This window comes from Prosopis cineraria, unplaced genomic scaffold (genome assembly GCF_029017545.1).
Source record: "Prosopis cineraria cultivar Desert tree isolate PC_DT_omini unplaced genomic scaffold, ASM2901754v1 PC1, whole genome shotgun sequence".
In the NCBI taxonomy this organism is placed as follows: Eukaryota; Viridiplantae; Streptophyta; class Magnoliopsida; order Fabales; family Fabaceae; genus Prosopis; species Prosopis cineraria.
The window spans coordinates 54,550,662-54,569,209 of NW_026555332.1; the positions used below are offsets into that span (position 1 = coordinate 54,550,662).

At 37.6% G+C, this 18,548-nt stretch overlaps 2 protein-coding genes and 2 long non-coding RNA genes across 5 annotated transcripts; 2 read left to right on the forward strand and 2 right to left on the reverse strand.

The window, feature by feature from the left end:
* Positions 1-582: 582 nt before the first annotated feature.
* LOC129304522 (uncharacterized) lies at positions 583-1,026 on the reverse strand. Its single transcript, XR_008591708.1, has 2 exons — positions 942-1,026; positions 583-845 (listed from the first exon to the last, which is right to left on the reverse strand). It is a non-coding gene; the product is annotated as an uncharacterized LOC129304522 (long non-coding RNA).
* Positions 839-15,850, forward strand: LOC129304483 (uncharacterized). Of its 2 annotated transcripts, XM_054944164.1 has the most exons (22): positions 839-995; positions 2,115-3,269; positions 3,416-4,258; positions 4,419-4,857; positions 5,156-5,316; positions 5,479-5,673; positions 5,874-7,178; positions 7,344-7,782; positions 8,283-8,455; positions 8,618-8,794; positions 9,002-10,336; positions 10,437-10,857; positions 11,153-11,325; positions 11,486-11,674; positions 11,760-12,098; positions 12,525-12,575; positions 12,722-12,880; positions 13,024-14,076; positions 14,366-14,581; positions 14,654-14,752; positions 14,837-15,619; positions 15,712-15,850. In XM_054944164.1, exons 1-22 carry the CDS (start codon positions 954-956, stop codon positions 15,733-15,735), a joined length of 9,771 nt encoding a protein of 3,256 aa, XP_054800139.1. In that variant the 5' UTR covers positions 839-953; the 3' UTR covers positions 15,736-15,850. The 2 variants fall into 2 exon arrangements, with proteins under 2 accessions (XP_054800139.1, XP_054800146.1); XM_054944171.1 differs by lacking the exon at positions 12,525-12,575.
* Positions 9,902-15,089, reverse strand: LOC129304516 (uncharacterized). The gene is made up of 6 exons (XR_008591706.1): positions 14,951-15,089; positions 14,608-14,729; positions 14,447-14,494; positions 11,370-12,051; positions 11,139-11,279; positions 9,902-10,027 (listed from the first exon to the last, which is right to left on the reverse strand). It is a non-coding gene; the product is annotated as an uncharacterized LOC129304516 (long non-coding RNA).
* LOC129304505 (uncharacterized) lies at positions 15,737-18,533 on the forward strand. The gene is made up of 6 exons (XM_054944194.1): positions 15,737-15,899; positions 16,055-16,315; positions 16,387-16,506; positions 16,600-16,947; positions 17,042-17,215; positions 17,621-18,533. The coding sequence occupies exons 2-6, from the start codon at positions 16,106-16,108 to the stop codon at positions 18,239-18,241; spliced, it is 1,473 nt and encodes a 490-aa protein (XP_054800169.1). The 5' UTR covers positions 15,737-15,899; positions 16,055-16,105; the 3' UTR covers positions 18,242-18,533.
* Positions 18,534-18,548: the final 15 nt, after the last annotated feature.

The following is an 18,548-nucleotide window of genomic DNA, read 5'->3' on the forward strand; positions in this document are numbered from 1 at the left end:
CCAGTTAGATGCTTCCAGGGGACTCCTGAACTGAACGGTGGGACTCTTTCTAGTGGTGGCCCACGAGTACATTGTATCCATGTGGCATGTAATATCACAATATTCTGCTCATACATTATAACTAATTAAAAAAATTACCACCATTTATTACATGTTATAATCCTTGGACTTGTTCACAAAGCCAGCCAATCACACACAAGATGCTTCTCAATTTGCCTTCTCCAACATCATCACTCTGGAGTTCACTATTTCCTTTCACTAACAGTCACAACAGAAAAAATGTCATTTCTAAGTTTTACTGTTACATACTGCTTCACAGACATGCTATGATGATCATAGATCATTGAGAAAGTTAGGCAAAGACAGCCAATAACATTCAGAAGTTGATCCATTACCCCACAAAAAGCCAGCATGAACAGATAAAAAGTTACGCTGCTTTTTCCTTGTCACTCGATTTCTTCCCTCCACAGTGTCCTCGGCTAAATCAACAATAAGATTGAAGTAAAACTCTGTTTGTCAAATTTTCAAGTGTCGAATTGAAACCGAAAGTCTTGAGAGAATCCAATTAATGCAGAGATAATCTTTGAGCGAACAAAAAATTGAAAATTTTGTCATTCACACGGAGTTGTTCATTATGGCATGCGACTGATACATCAGAAGGACCATGTCATTTGTGGCCAACTCACTGATATACATTAGCATATTACAGGTGGTGCTTTGTCATTTCTAAGTCACTTCAGAAGTCTAAAGTCAGATGTATCATTTCCAAGTTTCACAATATACATGTATTTAACGTCGTGCGGAGCTTCAGTTTGAAGCAACCAGAATCTCCAGCACAATCGAAACTGCAGTAAATAGTACAAGAGTGAGAGCCTTTGATCCACTAGTATAAAGATTTCTTCATGCGGTCTCAACTCCTACTGAACTGACACTGAACTGACCTAGCATGTAAAATGGAGACTGAAGCCAAAATCCCAGAAGATGAATCTGCACCGGTATGCTTTCTTTCTCATCACACGCCCCTCCCCCCCTCCCCCCCCCCCCAAAAAAAAAAGAATAAGCATATATCATTTTCATGTACTTAGCCGAAGTAAATATTTTGATTAGATATCTGGATGTGTGTCATAAAGTCTATTTCTGGATCTCTGAAACGTGAAACCATCAGAAAATAGACATATCAGGTTAAAGTATTTGCAAGATCAAAGTCATCCCAAGTAATTATGCTTGTCTGCATGGTGCTACTGCTAAAGTTGGTTCTCCATCTTTTATAAGCATCTATTAATCTTCTTCAATGTATGATCAGCTCAATATCATTTATCAGAGGACTTGCTTCCATGTGTGCCGTAGGGTGTTTTATATTCTATGCATATATTTGAGATTCCTTATCAACAAGACTTTCTGAAGTGTAAGCATCTTAGAGGAACCCATAAAATTTTTCCCACAACTGAAAACATCTCATCAGGCTCAGATTTCTTAACTAAATGCATTAAGTGAAATATGATAGTGATTTCTTGCTGTTAATGGCATGAAGTTTTCTAGCATCAGTTTGACCACACGTGGTCCTGCTAATTTGTTTATCAAAGCAACCTAGTTCATGTCGTGACAACTGATGTAATGTTATTCCTTTCATCATGAAAGTGAAACTAGAAGGACTTGACAGCTCTCAGATTACTCTATTTAACACTATGGACAGACTTATTTTATTAAAGCATACATTTGAAGATTAAAAGCATGCTTGACCTTGTATATATGACTCATATTTAGGGTGTATCATTTCACTTCTCAAGTTTTAATGATGTCTTTACTAATATGCAAAGAACAGTTTGGAAGCTCATTCCCTTTAACCTCAAATAGAAAGATCATTGCAAGTAAATTGAAATATGGAATTATACATTTAAGGTCGTTTTCAACCTTCAAAAGCTTATGAGAATTATTATAGTGGAGGAACACTCAGTTTAGACATTCATAAATTGAAGAATATAAATTGAGAGCTAAAGAATTTATGTTTCTCCGTCAAGTGTTTAGTAGTGACTTTAAAAGTGTCATGCATCACTAAATGCTACTTTTGGAAGATAGAAACTAATGCTCATTTATGCAATTTAATTTAATAGCAGAAGACTATACTGGAAGAAAGATATTTGATGAAAGAGAATAGAAGTCCAGCGGAATTATCCACCAGCGACAAGTCACCAACAGAATATATCTGTAAATCAGAGCATTGTCAGGTGGATAAGATAGAGAATCAAATTCTCGCAAAGTTACCTGAAGATCAAAAGCAAAATCAAATAGGGGCATTAAATAAGGATTTTAAGACTGGAGGTGCTGAAGTTGACATGGAAGAATCTACCCATCACACAGAAAAAGAAGGGGCAAAAGTTTCCTGGCAGGCAAGTGCTGAAGAACCTATGACAGATCAATATAAATTTTCGGAAGTAATCGCAGAGAATACTCCAAAAGGGTTGATAATTTACCAGGAAAATGAAAACACAAGATCAGAGGGGGGAGAAGATGCTGGTTTGGAATGCACTGAACAACCTACAAGCATATCTGAGACAAACATGTGTCTGACCAGAGGAGCTCCACTTCCCAGCCTTAATTTGACTGCCAAGAGTCAAGTTGAGGAAGATGAAAGAGTTGAAAAATCTTGTGCCAAAGATGAAACCAAAGATCCTACCACATATGTTGAGGACGAGGTTAAAGAACTAAGCTTAGATGGTGCACAGAAGAAAGAAGATATGCCATCTTTATTGGAGGCTGAATGCAAGGATCCTGAATCAGTTGGGTCAAGCGACATGTTAGAACATGATAATAACGCAGAAGATGCCTGCAAAATAAATGTTGACGAATCTACATTTGATGCAACCTTAAAAACAGGAGAAAATGTCAACGATATTAAAAACCCATGCACCAACCTGGTTACAGATGGAGCAAGCACACAAGTTGCAACTGAAGCAAAGGAAACTCTGCAAGAGGTTTCCTCAACAGTCTGCAATGATACAATCAAAGACATGTCTGATGATAGCAGAATCAACTTGGAAAAGCACCAAGAGGAAAAGAGAGATTCACAACCAAAAAATGAACAAGAGGGCCAACTAGGAGAACAAGTAATTATGATGCCAGAGGAGACTGAAACAGCGGCTTCAAGAGAACATGCTGAAAAGAGAGCTGAACAGAACATCCTCCCCGTGGAAGAATTTGAAGAAGTAGGAGAGAAAGACGAACCAGCTTCTAAACCAGGTAGTGGGGAAACATCCATTTCAACAGACAAGGTAGGGATTTTGCTCTGTAATTAAACGACTTGGACATTTTCAAACTTTTTTTGATTTGAAGAAATAATTTATATGAATGCCAACCTTATTATTGACAAGGTTACTTCATTGAAATGTGAACCCTAAACTGACTAATATTTTTGCAGGTGCCCCCATTAGCCGAGCCAATCACAGAGATCAGAGGTGAAGAGAACATGTTCCCTCAAGAAATTATAAGCTCTGAGGGACGAAAAGATGACGATTTGGAATGCACTGAAAAGCCGACAAGCACGTCTGAGACAAACATGTGTCTGATCAGTGAAGTTCCACTTCCCAACCTTAATTTGACTTCCATGGGTCAAGGTGAGGAAGATGAAAGAATTGAAAAGTCTGGTGCCAAAGATGAGACCAAATATCCTACCATAAATGTTGAGGGCGAGGTTAAAGAACTAAGCGTGGATGCTGCACTGAAGAAAGAAGATATGCCATTTTTAATGGAGGCTGAATGCAAGGATCCTGAATCAGTTGGGTCAAGCGATATGTTAGAACATGATAGTAACACAGAAGATGCCTCCAAAATAAATGTTGAAGAATCTAAATTTGATGCAACCTTAAAAACAGGAGAAAATGTTAATGATATTAAAAACTCGTGTACTGACCTGGTTACAGATGGGGCAAGCACACAAGTTGCAACTGAAGCAAGGGAAACTCTGCAAGAGGTTTCCTCAACAGTCTGCAATAATACAAACAAAGACATCTCTGATGATAGCAGAATCAATTTGGAAAAGCACCAAGAGGAAAAGAGAGATTCACAACCAAAAGATGAACAAGAGGACCAACTAGGAGAACAAGTAATTCTGATCCCAGAGAATGCTGAAATAGGGGCTTCAAGAGAAGATGCTGGAAAGAGTTCAAACATCCTCCCTGTGGAAGAATTTGAAGAAATAGAAGAGAAAGACAAACCAGCTTCTAAACCAGGCAGTGGGGAAACATCCATTTCCACGGAAAAGGTAGGAGTTTCGCCCTTTGATTAAACAATTTGGACATTTTCAACCTTTTTCTTCAAAGAACTTTGATTTGAAGAATTCTTTTATATGAATGTCAATCTTATATTTGATAAGGTTACTTCATTAAAATGTGAACCCTAAACTGACTTCCTTCATTTTGCAGGTTCCCCCACTATCCGAGTCAATTGCAAAGACCAAAGGTGAAGAAAACATGTTCCCTCAAGAAATTGCAATCGATTTAGATTCTATGGATCCATTGGTTGGGGAAACAGGGGAACCAGACATAACTGGCGAAGTCCTTAAAACTGAAGCACGAGAAAAACATCAAGAATCAAGCAAGTGTTGCTCTGAAAATAATGAGCAAGATGAGTATCTTTCTGCAACACAGAGTACAGAGAACTTGGTTGTAAAGCATACAGATTCAGAAGCTATGGTGACAACAGAAACAATAACAAAATTAACAAAGGATGCTGAAGAACTTCAAAAGTTTCCAGATTCACACACTGAAGATAGAATAGGCAGCAAGGGTGATGAGGAAATCATATCAGAGGAGACAACAGAAGGGGAAGAAGCCATCAACAAGCAGTTATCTTCAACTGAAAGTGAGTATGCTAAAAAAAAATTTAGCTTGCCCTTTTTCAATCTTTAGTAAATATCATCCACATCCTTAAAGAAATTACAACTTTAAGTTCAAATTTAAATATTGGAGAAAAAAAAATTCAAATACACATGCACACATATTTGAAATCCTCAAAACAATGATTCTTTACTCCCATCAACAGGTTTCTTTGGCGTTGAATTATAAAACTTGTGAACAAGACAGAAGAACTAATCAAAGCTACTACTTTAGCTGCTCTGAATCTATTACAACATTCAAGCATCTAATATGAATAATGACAGGTGTAAGTGGGGATGAAGAACCATCAAGACTACCCACAGTAGCATCTATTAGAGATGAGATGATTGAGCAGAGCTGTTATGAAGAAAGTCTTAACGATGGAGAATCAACATTGATAGAGAAGAATGACAGTCACAGACCAAAAAATGAAGCTGCAGCTGAGGTTAGTGCAATGAAAATGAAATAACAACAAAATGAATCGCTACTTGCATGCATTTTCACAATCTCGTTCCTGGCTATATTATACTATGGTGGACATGCACCAATGCATTTAATTTCTCAATGAACATATTGTTTGATTCTGAAGCTGCATTTGTGGAAACAGGTGCTTGATTTGCCCAACACCAGAGGCAGACAAGACATTTATAAGCAACATATTATAGAAGGATCAGTTGAAGAAACATTGAACAACTTCCAAGAAAATGAAAAGCAAATTCAAAATTTAATGGATGACCCTCACGAAGAGTCAGAGATTAAAAGGAAAAATCATGTCTCCGACCTCCCTTCTGAGATCATTCAGGTGAGACAATAACAAAGAGATTATCTCAAACTTCGAAGGGTAGAGGAATACTTGATTTAGAAATTTACCAATTTCAGAATAGTATTTGAATGCCAAAGAACATAATATAGCTTCAATTACTTCAAAATCCTTAAGCTTGAAATATATAAACTGCTTCTGAAAGAAAGAAACTTACACTCATTTATGTAACTTTTTTATAGAAAAACACTGGACTGGAAGAAGGTTACTCAACAGCAGCCCACTTGTACAGCAATCCAAATGAATGTTCCTCAGCAGTATCCAAACGTGATGTGGATTCATCCTTCCTTGACAAGCCATCAACAGAAAATATCTGTGACTTGGAGCACCAAATACTCACAAAGTCCCAGAATGAAGGACTACATCAAAATGGGGTAGAAGCCACAGAAGACAACACTACTAAGGAGCATCACCTTGACATAGAAGACGATGGTGCAAAAATTTCAAATCTGAAAAGCATTGAGGAGTCAAATCCCAAGGTTCATGAAGAGACCTCTATGAACAACAAGCACCTTGAACAGTATCTTGAATTAATCACATATCAAGATGCAACCTTTGAAGTAATACCGGCGAGTATGGAAAAAGAAATGATAACTTCCCAAACTAATGAAAACATGACATCAAAGAGAGATGAAGATGCTGATTTGGAATGCAATCAACAAGCTACAAGCTTATTTGACAAGTCTTCTATAAAGCATGAAGACATGGACACTACCATGCATTTTGAGGATAAGTTTAGAGAGATAATCTCAACTGGATTACAGAATGAGAAAGATGGTCAAGTACGGGAGGTTGATTGGAAGGATCCTGAATCAATCCGGTCAAGCAATAAGTCAGGACACGAAAATAACAAGGAGTTTAAAATCATGACTGACGGTACTGAGGATGCTTCCACAGTAACTGTTGCACCAAGTTCATATATTCATAGTGTTGAAGAATCTAATTTTGAAACTCCCTCAAACAATGAAGATAATTACAGGGAAAAGCTTGAAAATCCATCTTCCAGCCTGGTAGCAGATGGAGAGAATACACAAGTTGCAATAGAAGCAGGGGAAGCCATGCAAGATACTTCCAATGCATCCTGCCAAGATAACAGCCAGGACATCTGTGAGTCAGCAAGGCAAGAGATAGATGTACCTCCAGTTGATGAGATGGACAAAGCAGAAGACTTAGCATGCCTAAATAGAGATATAAGAGGGGAACATGAAGAGAATATTCAAACAGAACTCCCAGAGAACAATGCGGAAAGTAAAATCAATGCAGAGACACATGATGGGGAAAAGAGAGACTTGAGCCACAAAAATGAGCAACAGCACAAAGTCGGAGAACAGGCACACCTGATCCTAGAAAATACTGAAATAGAAGCTTCAAGGGAAAATGAGGAAAAGGGAATGGAACAGAACACACACCCTGCGCAATATTTTGACGTAAAGGAAGAATCAACATCTGCACCTAATACAATGGAAAAATCAATTTCAACAGAAAAGGTAGGAATGTCACTATGTATTGGATTAAACACTTTAAGCATTTTCAACTTTGGTACTTGAGAAATTGTTTTTTTTTTAATTCTTTTATATCCATGTCAATCTTGTAATAGAAGGTGATTTAACTAAAGTACAATCCATGAACTGACTAACTTTTCATTTTAGCAGAGTTTCTCATTAGTGGAATCAATGTCAGAGATCAACAATGAAGAAATGATATCCCCCCAACAAATTGAAAATAATTTGAATACTGATCATGCATTCGTTGAGGAAATAGGGCAACCAGACAGTGGTGATCTTGTCTCTAAAATTGAAGTTCCAGAACAACATCAAGAATCAAGAGAGTTTTATGTTGAATATAACAAGCATAATGAACATCATCCTGAAACACAAAGCACAGAAAACTTGATTATAAAGCAAGTGGACTCCGTGATGACAACAGAAACAATCTCAGAACGAACAAAGGATATTGAAGAAATTGAAAAGTTCCCATTGCCATGCCCTGAGGAGAACATAGATATTGAGGAAGATGAGAAAATCATACCAGAGGAATCAAAAGAGATGGAGGAAGTCACTGATAAACAGTCACGAGAAACGGCAAAAGAAAGTGAGCACGCTAAAAAAGCTTAACCTCTAGATTTGTGCTTGTGTGTGTCTGGTTTCAATTGAATTTCATCCACTTTGAAATACCTTGAAACTTTACTCTAATCAGCAACTTCGTGTGGTATTCAATTTTACAACTTCTGAAGAGGATGTATTAATTAAAACTCTATCTTCCCTTCTATAAGTCATCTTCCAGAAGGCTTCTATGTTTGTATTTGTAAGTTATTTTACAAAATCTATGAAGCAATTAATTTTACCCCCCCTATCGCCCTTGGTATGGATATTGTTAAGTAACTATGGTGAAGACAAGGATTGAGAAAGGTGAATAAGATTAGGTTAGAATTTATTGCATTTGATCAAGGGTATTTTTGAAAAGCAACTAACTATCTTGGTACATGTGAATTAGTTTAAGGTGACTTATAAATAAAAACAAGAAAAGTAAGAATTAGTACTTTAACCCTTTCTCTGTACGGATAATAACATTCTAACATCCATCATGTATAGGTATATCTGAGGACCAAGCCCCATCAAGATTGCTGACAACATTGATTACAGATGAGATAACTGAGCAAAGCACCAAGGAAGAAAGTCTTAAGGACAGTGAATCAACATTGATAGTGAAGGTTGAAAACCACGGAGCAGAAAATGATCCTGAGGAAAAGATAAAGGCAGTACAGGTTAAGTGGACTGAGATATATTTAGATTGAAAATAAATATATAACTAGCATGTAACATCACATTCACACAACTAGTCTGAATTGACGCAAACATGCAAGAACACGTTTATTTACTTCAAGAATTATTTATTTTGATTACTAAGCTGCATCTATTGAAACCAGGCATCTGAACCACCCAAAGCCACAGGCAGAAATGATATTTATGGGCAACATATAGTGGAAGGATCAGTTGAAGGAACAACGGATCAGTTCCAAAACAATGAAAAAGAAATTCAAGACGCTGGCAGAGAGATTAAAGGGGAAAATTATGACTCTGGACTACCTTCTGAGTTCAATCAGGCGAGACAATCACAAAGATATTAGAGATAATATCCCATAGTAGATGAATATTCTGTTTATCCATTTGTAAATAAATGTTCCCTAGCAGATTTTTTGGTTTGAAGAAGCATTTGTTGTTAATGTGTTTCAAAAGAAGAATTTGTTAAAATGAAACAAATGCCGCTTTTGAATGCTTCATTTTAACAATTTTTTTTTTTTTAATTGCAGAACACTGAACAGGAAGAAAGACACTCAATGATAGCCCAGCTAGAAAGCAATCTAAATAAATGTTCCCTAGCAGAATTCGAGGGCTCTGTGGAATCATCCTCCCCTCAAGAGTCCCTAACAGAACAGATATTTGAATCAGAGCATCTTCAGGCTGACAAAACTGAAGCCATCAATAACATAAGCACAGACGAACCTGATCATGACATAGACCATGATAGTACAAAAAGTTCAATGCTTGCTGGTGCTAAGAAACCAAGTCTCAAGGTTTGTGAAGAGCAAACCCCTATTGACAACAGCAACCTTGATCACCATCTTAAGGTACTCACAGAACAACATGCATCATTTGAAGTGATCCGAGATAGTGGAGAAAAAGAAATGATAACTTCCCAAACCAATGAAGACACAAAATCAAAGAGAGAGGAAGATGCTGATTTGGTATGCAATGAACAACTTACAAGCACATATGAGATAATCTTGGGTAAGATCAGTGAAGCTTCACTTCCTAACCTTGACTTGGCAACCAAGAGCAAAGGTGAGGAAGATGAAAGTGTAATAGAGTCTTCTATGAAAGACGAAGGCATTGAAACTACTAAACACATTGATGATGCGTCTAAAGATCTATGCTTGGCTGGAAAACAGAACAGGAAAGCCAAGATGACATTCATACCACAGGGTGAACAGAAGGATCCTGAATATATTGGGTCAAGCAATAAGTTGGAACGTGAGAATAACAGGGAAGAAGATGCCCCTATAACAACTATTGTACAAATTCCATATGTGCATAGCACTGAAGAATCTATTTTGGAAGCTGCCTCAAAAAATGATGATGAAGACTACAAGGGAAACCCATCTTCCGACCCAGCAGACGGGGCAAGCCCACAAGTTGCAATACAAGCAGTGGAAACTCTACAAGAGGTTTCCTATACAGCCTGCAAAGATAAAAACGAAGACACCTGTGAATCAGTGTGGCCAGAGGAACATGTACCTCCAGTTGACAGGATGGCCAGTGCAGAAGATTCAGCATACCTAGACAGAGGAGCAAATGAAGAGAACATCAATCAAGCAGGACTCACTGAGACCATTGAGGATGATAGCATAATCAATCAAGAAACACATGACGTGGAAAAGAGAGACTCATTGAAGAAAAATGATCAAGAATATGAACTTGGAGAACAAGTGGTACTGATCCCAGAAAAGACAGAAGCAGAAGCTCCAAGAGAAAAAGCCAAAAAGAGAATTGAACAAAACCTACACTCTGTAGAAAAATTTGAAGAGAAAGAAGATGAACAAACTTATACACCCGATAGTAAGGAGGCATTAATTTCAACAGAAAAGGTGGAACATTGTCATGCATTGGATTTAACAATTTCAACATTTTCAACATTTTCTTGTTAAAATGCAAAACCCTGATCTGACAAACTTTAATTTTTTGCAGAGTCTCCCGCTGGCCGAGTCTACCAGAGAGATAAAAAGTGAAGAAACAATATTCTCACAAAATATTGCAAGTGATCTGAATACTAAAATTCCAATGATTGAAGATTCAGACAAGCTGGACATTGTTGAGACTCACGAAGAAACCCAAATTGAAGCCCAAGAAAAATTTGAAGATTCAAGAAAGTTCTGTACTGAAAATGACAAGCAAGATGAACGACATTCTGAAGCACAAAGCACAGAGAATTGGGTTCTAAAGCATATGGATTCAGAAGAAATGGTAACAGCACATACAATCACAAAATCAACAAAGGATAATGAAGAACTTGATAGAGTTCCAGAATCACTCTCTCAAGCAAAAAAAGATACCAAAGATGATGAGAAAATCACTCCAGAGGAACAAAAAGAGATGGAAGAAATCACTGGTAAGCAGTTAATGAAATTGCAAAAGAAAATGGGCATACTTAAAACATTGAGCAACTTGTTTTTCATTAGTGAATTTCATGGATATCTTTCAAGAAATTAAAGCCACTTCAAGTTTAGATTATTATGATTTTTGAAATCCCTTGAAACATTCATTTTTTAATCTCTCATTAGCAGCTTGGTGTGGCTTTGAATTTGACAACTTCTGAAGAATATACTATAATACTAAAAGCTACTACTTTAGCAACCTATCTTTATGGATGATAAGATGCAAACATCTAACATGGACAATGGCAGGCGTATCTGAGGAAGAAGCCCTATCAACATCACCAAGAATGGCACCTGTTGGAGAAGAACAGATTGAGCACACCTTTCAGGATGAAAGTCCTAAGGGTGGTGAAGCAATGATAGAGAAGAATGAGAGCTGCATACCAGAAATTGATGCTGAGAAAGAAAAAAATGCTGTTGAGGTTTAACCAGGATGCAATGAATTAAACTATAAAATACACAATACCTGCAAGCATTTTCACAATCACACACTTGTTTTTGTATTAAAACGCACAAAATCATACATTCACTTTCTCCATAAATGTTTTTTTCCTGATTCTGAAATTTCACGTATGGAAGCAGGCAATTGATCTACCTGAAACTAAGGGCAGACAGGATATTAATGAGAAACATGTCATAGAAGAATCTGCTGAAGAAACAATGAAAAGCTTCCAAGGTGATGAAATGAAAATTCAAATTTTAAGAGAAGACAAAAGAAGAAATATTGAAAGGAAAAGTTCTGTCTCTGGCCTCCCTTCTGAGTTCATTCAGGTCAGTATCTTGAACTCTAAACGCTGTTAATTTGTTCATAAATTTTTAAAGTTTGTTCAACATTCAAGCTTGAAATCCACTGCAGCAAGGAAAAAGAGATGAGACCATTCTTTGTGAGTCAAACGAGACTCTGGAAAATCCTGAAATTGTTGATATATCATCAAAGAGAGAAGAGCAAATTTTGTTCAGAGAAAAATGCAACCCAACCCCAAAAGAAGCTTCAATTGAAGATCAAGACGAATATGCATATTCCATGAAAGTTGCTGAAGACAAAGCACATCCTTCTAGACAAAACTTTGAAAGCATTACCTGTACAATAGGGGAGAAAACCTCTGGCCAACTTGAACAATTTTCCCAGAAAGAAAAGATTGAAGAACCTAAAGATATGGATGGTGGAAAGGAAAACAAGGCATCATATCAGGAGGTGACTAGTGTTTCTACATTCAAATCTCTTTCGATAATCAGCTCGGTAACTCAGTGATACAAGATAAACATGCCACAAAACCTCAAAACTAGAAGCTCAGCATCTTTTATGAGAAAATTCTTGAACTCAAATTTTTAATATTTTGCATTTCTATCCAATTTATGCACAAATTGTTATAAAAGGGTACTACAAGAGTTGTTTAAAGCCATAGCATAATTCTAAAAATTACATAAGGATAACATAGAGTGCTGTAGGGTTCATGCGTTTTTTTTTTTAAATACTATCATATGATTCATTTCATCCAGTGCCATGTCATCCGATTAATAACATAAAAGGTAATGAATTTTAAAAATTTGGTCTATTGTGCTACTTCTTGGCTTCTCCACAATAAAGGGAATCCTTGTGATACTTTTATCTTTTATACAGGTGCCTGTAACTACTGCATCAAGTCAAGAAACCATAAAAAATCTTTTAGAAGTACGTAATAGTCTTGGAACTACTTTAAAGATTCAACTAAGATAGCTTTAATTTCAAGCGACAAAAGCATGACATATGAACTTCTTTTTTTTTTGGTAATCTTCTCTGAATGACAATATTTATCTCTCCCTTCTTAAAAAACAAAGGCAAGTGAGCCATCAGAGACAGAAGTTTCTGCTTTAGAACCAGAAGAAGAAGAGATGGAGAGCACTGTTGGGACATTGTCTTCTACAACAGTTGAGATGGACACAAGAAAGGAGTACACGGAAGAAGTCGAATGTGATCAAACAAAAATCAAGGAAGAGGTTTTTTTTTTATACACCTATCTTAGTCCATCCCCATAGGCAAGGGGTTGGATAATATATGATATCTGAATTTCTTTCCCAGCCTTCTAATTTAAGTTCCCCTTGATTGTAACTGTAAACTTCTAAACTTGGGTGCTCAACAGGTGGGAGTCACAGAATCAGAAGGGCAGAGTGAACCATCTTCCAGAGAGAGAAAAATATCCAACCCTTTAGATGATTTCTCAAAGCCTGAAGAGGACCATGATGTTTTGACTATTGAAGAAAACAATACTCTAGTCAAGGGCTCTTCATCTATATTAGGTGTGCCTCAAAAAGACAGCAGCAGCACTAATGATTCTGAAGCTGAGTTTCTAAGACTTGTAAATGAAAACACAGCCCTGAAGGGGGTCAAACCAGTAGATGAAGACCATCTTGAAGGTTCTCATGGTGCCCATGAGATGATGGGTTTAACAAGTGAAACAAAATCAAATTGCTTGGGTAGTGATATTGCTGAAAGACGATGGGCAGAAACAAACTTAGAGAATAGGGACATGGAGGTTAAAGAAGTGGTAGATCAAGAAGAACAAATATCTCATGACATCAAAGAGAGAGATTTAATTGCAGGCAGCAACCATGAAATAGAATTAGCCACTACTGACCAAGCGGTGCATGCCATTACAGGTTCCTCTATGGTGCCATCATATGGAGGGCTTGAGACAGTGGAAATGAGCAAGACAACAGATAATACCCTAGCAAGAGAAGATGTTTTATTTGTTGAAACAGAACAGCCCTTAATTACTCACACTGAAGGTGCTTTGATGTTGGCATCTGCAGATGATGAGAAGGGGAAAGAGAAGGAATATTCAAATGAAGGAATTCGTGAACATAACGATGAAGATCAGCCTATGCCTCCTCACCTGAAAGCTGAAAATATTACCTCAGAATCAGATACAGGAGACATTGTAAGAGAGAAGAGAGAACAGGCCAATGATTTAGCAGATCTAAATGAAGCTTGCAAATTGGAAATTGTAGAAGATGAGAAGTCAACTATGGAGGTGACAAAAACCCTCATGCAAGAAGAGGAACTTACTGACAAGACTGAATACAGTTCAGCAGTCACTGGACTAGAGGGAAAAGCAGCTGGACTTAAAACAGAAATTTCTGGCAGTCAAGAAGAGTATCTTAATACCAAAAATTGTGAACTTCAAATGGAAAAGGTAGATAAAAGAATAACATGCCAGGGAACGAAAACCTTTAACCAATGAGAAAATTTGTGCAATTACTTTAAATGAACAGCAACCATTTCATCTTTTTTTCTGTTTTACAGTCATCGTCTTGTAATCCAATATGATATCTCAGATAACTCAGTTCATAACCAATTAAAATAACGTTTCCTTTTGTTTTCACATTAGATTTATTCAAATCACAATCGCAGTCTTATTTCCTTTTATTATGTAGAAAATTATTTCATTTCTACCATTTTGTTAATTTATCACTACAATACAGGGTGACTTAGTGGCAAAAGATCAAAGTGAAGAGATGCTCCTCCATTCCAGTAACATTCAAACAGTGGGAAAGAATAACAACCTTCAAGATCAGGACTCCGGATCTGTTCAGGAAGTCACAGCATCGAACCTGAAGCCAAGATGTAATGATGAAGACCTTTTGAACTCATCCCTTGATCAAGATGAGAATATGGATGCCATCAATTTAACCCATGAGGTGAGGAAAGCAGAAATATTAATTACCATTATTTCATGAGGCTCTGCTTGTTCTCAAAATACTTTTGAACAGGTTTATCAGAGATCAGGGATGGCTGATAACAATGAAAGTCTCAGAGAATACCCCAAAGAGGGTATAATAACACCACCTGAAGAAGAAACAGAAAATGAGGTCATACCATTAATAGTTTGCAAAACAATACCCAAAGTTTTTCCATATGATGTTAATGATAAGCATTTTTTCCCCATCGTACAGGTTGAAGTTCCAGCTTCCAAACTCACAGAACAAACTGAGTCAACAAAGCCGACAGAAGGAAAAAAACCTCTGACTTTAGAAAATCAAACAGAGCAAATTATGGAAATCACAGACCTCAGAGCTTCAAAATCCACAGATGCATCAGAAACCAATACTGATGACTCTTCTGCCACACCCGAGGTATATGAGAACGAGACTGAAGCAAGTTTCATCAAGAACGACGACCCTCCCACTGATGATCCCAAAATTGTGCCTGTTATAGTTGAGATTGAAGAAACAGGCCTAAAGAATTCTAGAACTGGACACATAGAATATGACACAAGATCAGTTATAGTCTCTGAGAATGAGGGTGGAACCGCCATTATAACAGACAAGACCCCATCAGACAGCATAGATATTGTTGGAAGAGAAGAGGAGAATTTGGCAGAACTAAATGAAGGTCGTTTGATGGATTCTTGTATCGAAGAAACAGATAAAACCACCACAATTCAGCAGGAAAGAGAACAGGCCCTGAGCACAATTTCCATATCACAAGATAGTTCGACACTATTGGTAGAAGAAAAAGATACCACAGGGAATGCAAAAATTCATCCAATGGATGCAAAATCAACAAGAGAGGAAATCATTCAAGAAGCTGCAGAAACTTATCTGGTGCACTCAACAGAAAACACATCATCTGAAAAGGAACATGAAGTTCTCAAACCTGGTGGTACCTCTGACTTGGAATCTGTGAACATCACGAATGAATGTTCAAATGAAGACAGTCCCAACCGAAAAATGAAGGTTAGCACGTTGTTTTTGATCAAAACGCCAACTGTAGTATCCCTTATGCTAGTAATATGGCATATCACGATGACACTTGCAAATTAATGCAGTTAATGAAGAAAATGTTTCGGTAGAAGCCTCTAAGTATACTACAAGCAGCACGCATGAAAATTGTGAGACTGTGCAAGCAGAAGATAACATAGACACAACTTTTGAAGCCAGTTTGACAAATGTTGCTATAGAAAAGGCACAAACTGCATTAGAAAATGAGCTTGCTGACGAGCTTCCCTCAAAAAAGGTCCAATTATTTGTATTAAGAATATCATATTTTGTCCATCTTTTAAACGATTTTTGCAACTTCCTCTGTTAATTTATGGCTTCCACTTGTTTTTGTCATCTTTTGCTTTTTGTTTTCCTCATCTTTTGCTTCCGCTTAATATTATTGTGGAATAGACTGTTGAAGCAGCAGATCCAAATGAGGAAGTTGAACTGGCTTCTGAATCCATGGCTAAAGATCGAAGTGACGAAAAGATTTATCAAGCTAAGGAAAAAAGCAACTCTGACGACAATGTTTCTGAATCTAGAGAAAACGTTCCAGATAAAAAATTTCAAAGTGGAATACAGGGAGAAGTTGGCATGCAATTTGAAGTTGAGCGCCATACGAGTGTCATAAGAGATGCAGATGCTGTGGTGATTGGGGGCAGTACTGACAATGTAAGAAACTCAGGTGTATTTGTTCTTTTAGTTTCCTGTGAATTTTTCTAACAACTGTATGCGTAAAATAGGTCCCTGCTGCAACTGAAAAGGCCAATGAAAGTGAAAAAATCCTAGAACACAGCCCAGAGCCTACGAGCAATCTGAAGGAATCTGACAGCTTATCTGCATGTTATGGAACCGTTAATGAGGTAAATTTCTCGTGTGAAAAAAAAAAGTCTGTCTGTATACTCCACTCATTCAACTTGCTTCTTTTTTTTCCCCCTTCCTATGTTTGGTTTCAGGCTACAGCAACAAACTCAGGGTTTATAGAACAGGGTGAAAAAATGGATTTAGTGAGGGAAAGAGAGTTTAGACTCTCGGAGAATCTTACCAAGGAAAATGAAGACTTTTCTTTGACTACCATAGAAGCATCAGAGGAAGGAGAAGCTAAAAAAATTTTGGATACCATTGATTCAGAAGATAGTAGGGACAAGCATATCCAAGGAATTGCAGAACGTGGATGGGAGATGGGTCAAGAGGCCAGTGACAAAGCTCCTACAACAGGAGACGAACAAAGTGCAATGGAACATTCCATCAAGAATAGTAGCACAGCGTGTCAAACTGACAGTAACGACAATCAGCATGAAGAGGTAGAGGGATTTTTTCACCTCCAAGTTATATTTATTCTGTTTCCTCATGTATCTCCTTATCTAATCCCCCCCCCCCTTTGAAAATACAATACAGAAGTCAGAAGCAACTGAGAACGGGAAATATGATAACACTAAAGCCAACCACCCTCCAGATGATAAAGATGGAAAGAATGTCATGAAGGCAGAAACAAAGCTAACCCAAGAAAATGCAGGGGCTGAGCCACAAATCACAGGCAGAAGAACAGAGGTCTTGGTCCAAGGTGAAAAGGTCAGATCAAATCCTCCACCCTCTTTATTATTCAACAAAAAAAAAAGGGAAGAATCTGCTTTTTTCTACTTAGCTTTTAGTTATGGCCGAAAAACCAAAAAGTGGCATTCAATTGTCACGACAAAACGCTAGTGCTTGGGAGGGTCAAAGAATTCAACCATGATGCAAAAATATGATTAACTGATTGACGATAAAGAATGAAATTACCGTCAACGGAATTTTAGGTGTTTTCTCTTTTTAATCCATTTTCGATGGTTTGTAACGTCTGACTTGATCCACGAACATCCCAAGCTTCAAGAAACCGGCAGTTTTTTATTTCAATGTCTAACAGTACCTCGAAGTTGGAGAATTTCGAAGTGTACCCGAAGATAACCCAACCCTTTCCCTTGTCGATTGCATATCCAGGACCAGGAAGTGGAAGCCGACAGGCCACAGAAAGAACAAATTAACACAACAGAAGTAAGTGAATCCACGGGAGAAATCCAAGAGCTAGAGGAAGCCGCCTTGGGAGAAGTGGACATAAATGCCACCGAAAAAGAAGATGCTGAGACCAGAGAGACAAAAGAAGATACAGAGAGAGGCCTTCAAAAGCCAGCTGGAGAAACCGTGCCGGAAGTTCAACTCGAAATAGCAGAGTCCACAAATATAACAATGGAAAGCACACGAACTGAAGAAGGAAACGCTGCGTCGTCTACAGAAGAACATCTGCGAGCAGCTAAACACGTGGATCACGTAACAGACTCGGCAGAGAAAGCTCAAAAGGCAGAAACCTCACAATGTGGGGAGACCAAAGAAGAGTGTGAAAAAGACAATGGCGTAGATGGAAACCAAACAATGGAGCCATTACGGTCTCATGATTCCGCCATGGTCGAAACTCTTAAAGACCACGAGGAAGCCAGAGTTAAGCACAAGAAATCTCATAACATCTTATCAGGCGTTGGGTCAAAGGTCAAGCATTCGATTTCCAAGGTGAAGAAAGCTATTACAGGCAAGTCTTCACATCCCAAGACAACGTCACCAAAATAACGAAAGCAATCGGCCTCTACAGCTCTGCTCCTGTAAAACAGAAATACATAGCATTGCGTGAGCTTGTTCACCGTTTGAATTGCTTTTTTTTTTTTTAATACCGAAGATTTGATTGTTCGAAATACTACAAATAAATGGTTTGGGTTTGGTGCGCATGCCGGTATGCTGAGACTTGCGTTTGAGGGATTTCGTTCTTCATTTGGTGGCTTGCATTTTTTTGAAGCACTGTAAAAATTATGAGGGAATAATTGTTGTATAGAATAATCAAGAAAGGTTTTGCCTCTTCATTTCATACCCACTTCTTGGG

Coding starts and splice junctions, on each gene's coding strand:
- LOC129304483 (XM_054944164.1), top strand. CDS start 954: ATGGAGACTGAAGCCAAAATCCCAGAAGATGAATCTGCACCG. Junction 996..2,114: donor CAGAAGATGAATCTGCACCG/GTATGCTTTCTT, acceptor ATTTAATAGCAG/AAGACTATACTGGAAGAAAG. Junction 14,753..14,836: donor AAGAAGAAACAGAAAATGAG/GTCATACCATTA, acceptor CCCATCGTACAG/GTTGAAGTTCCAGCTTCCAA.
- LOC129304505 (XM_054944194.1), top strand. CDS start 16,106: ATGGCTAAAGATCGAAGTGACGAAAAGATTTATCAAGCTAAGGAAAAA. Junction 16,507..16,599: donor GTTATGGAACCGTTAATGAG/GTAAATTTCTCG, acceptor GTTTGGTTTCAG/GCTACAGCAACAAACTCAGG. Junction 17,216..17,620: donor TCTTGGTCCAAGGTGAAAAG/GTCAGATCAAAT, acceptor TTGCATATCCAG/GACCAGGAAGTGGAAGCCGA.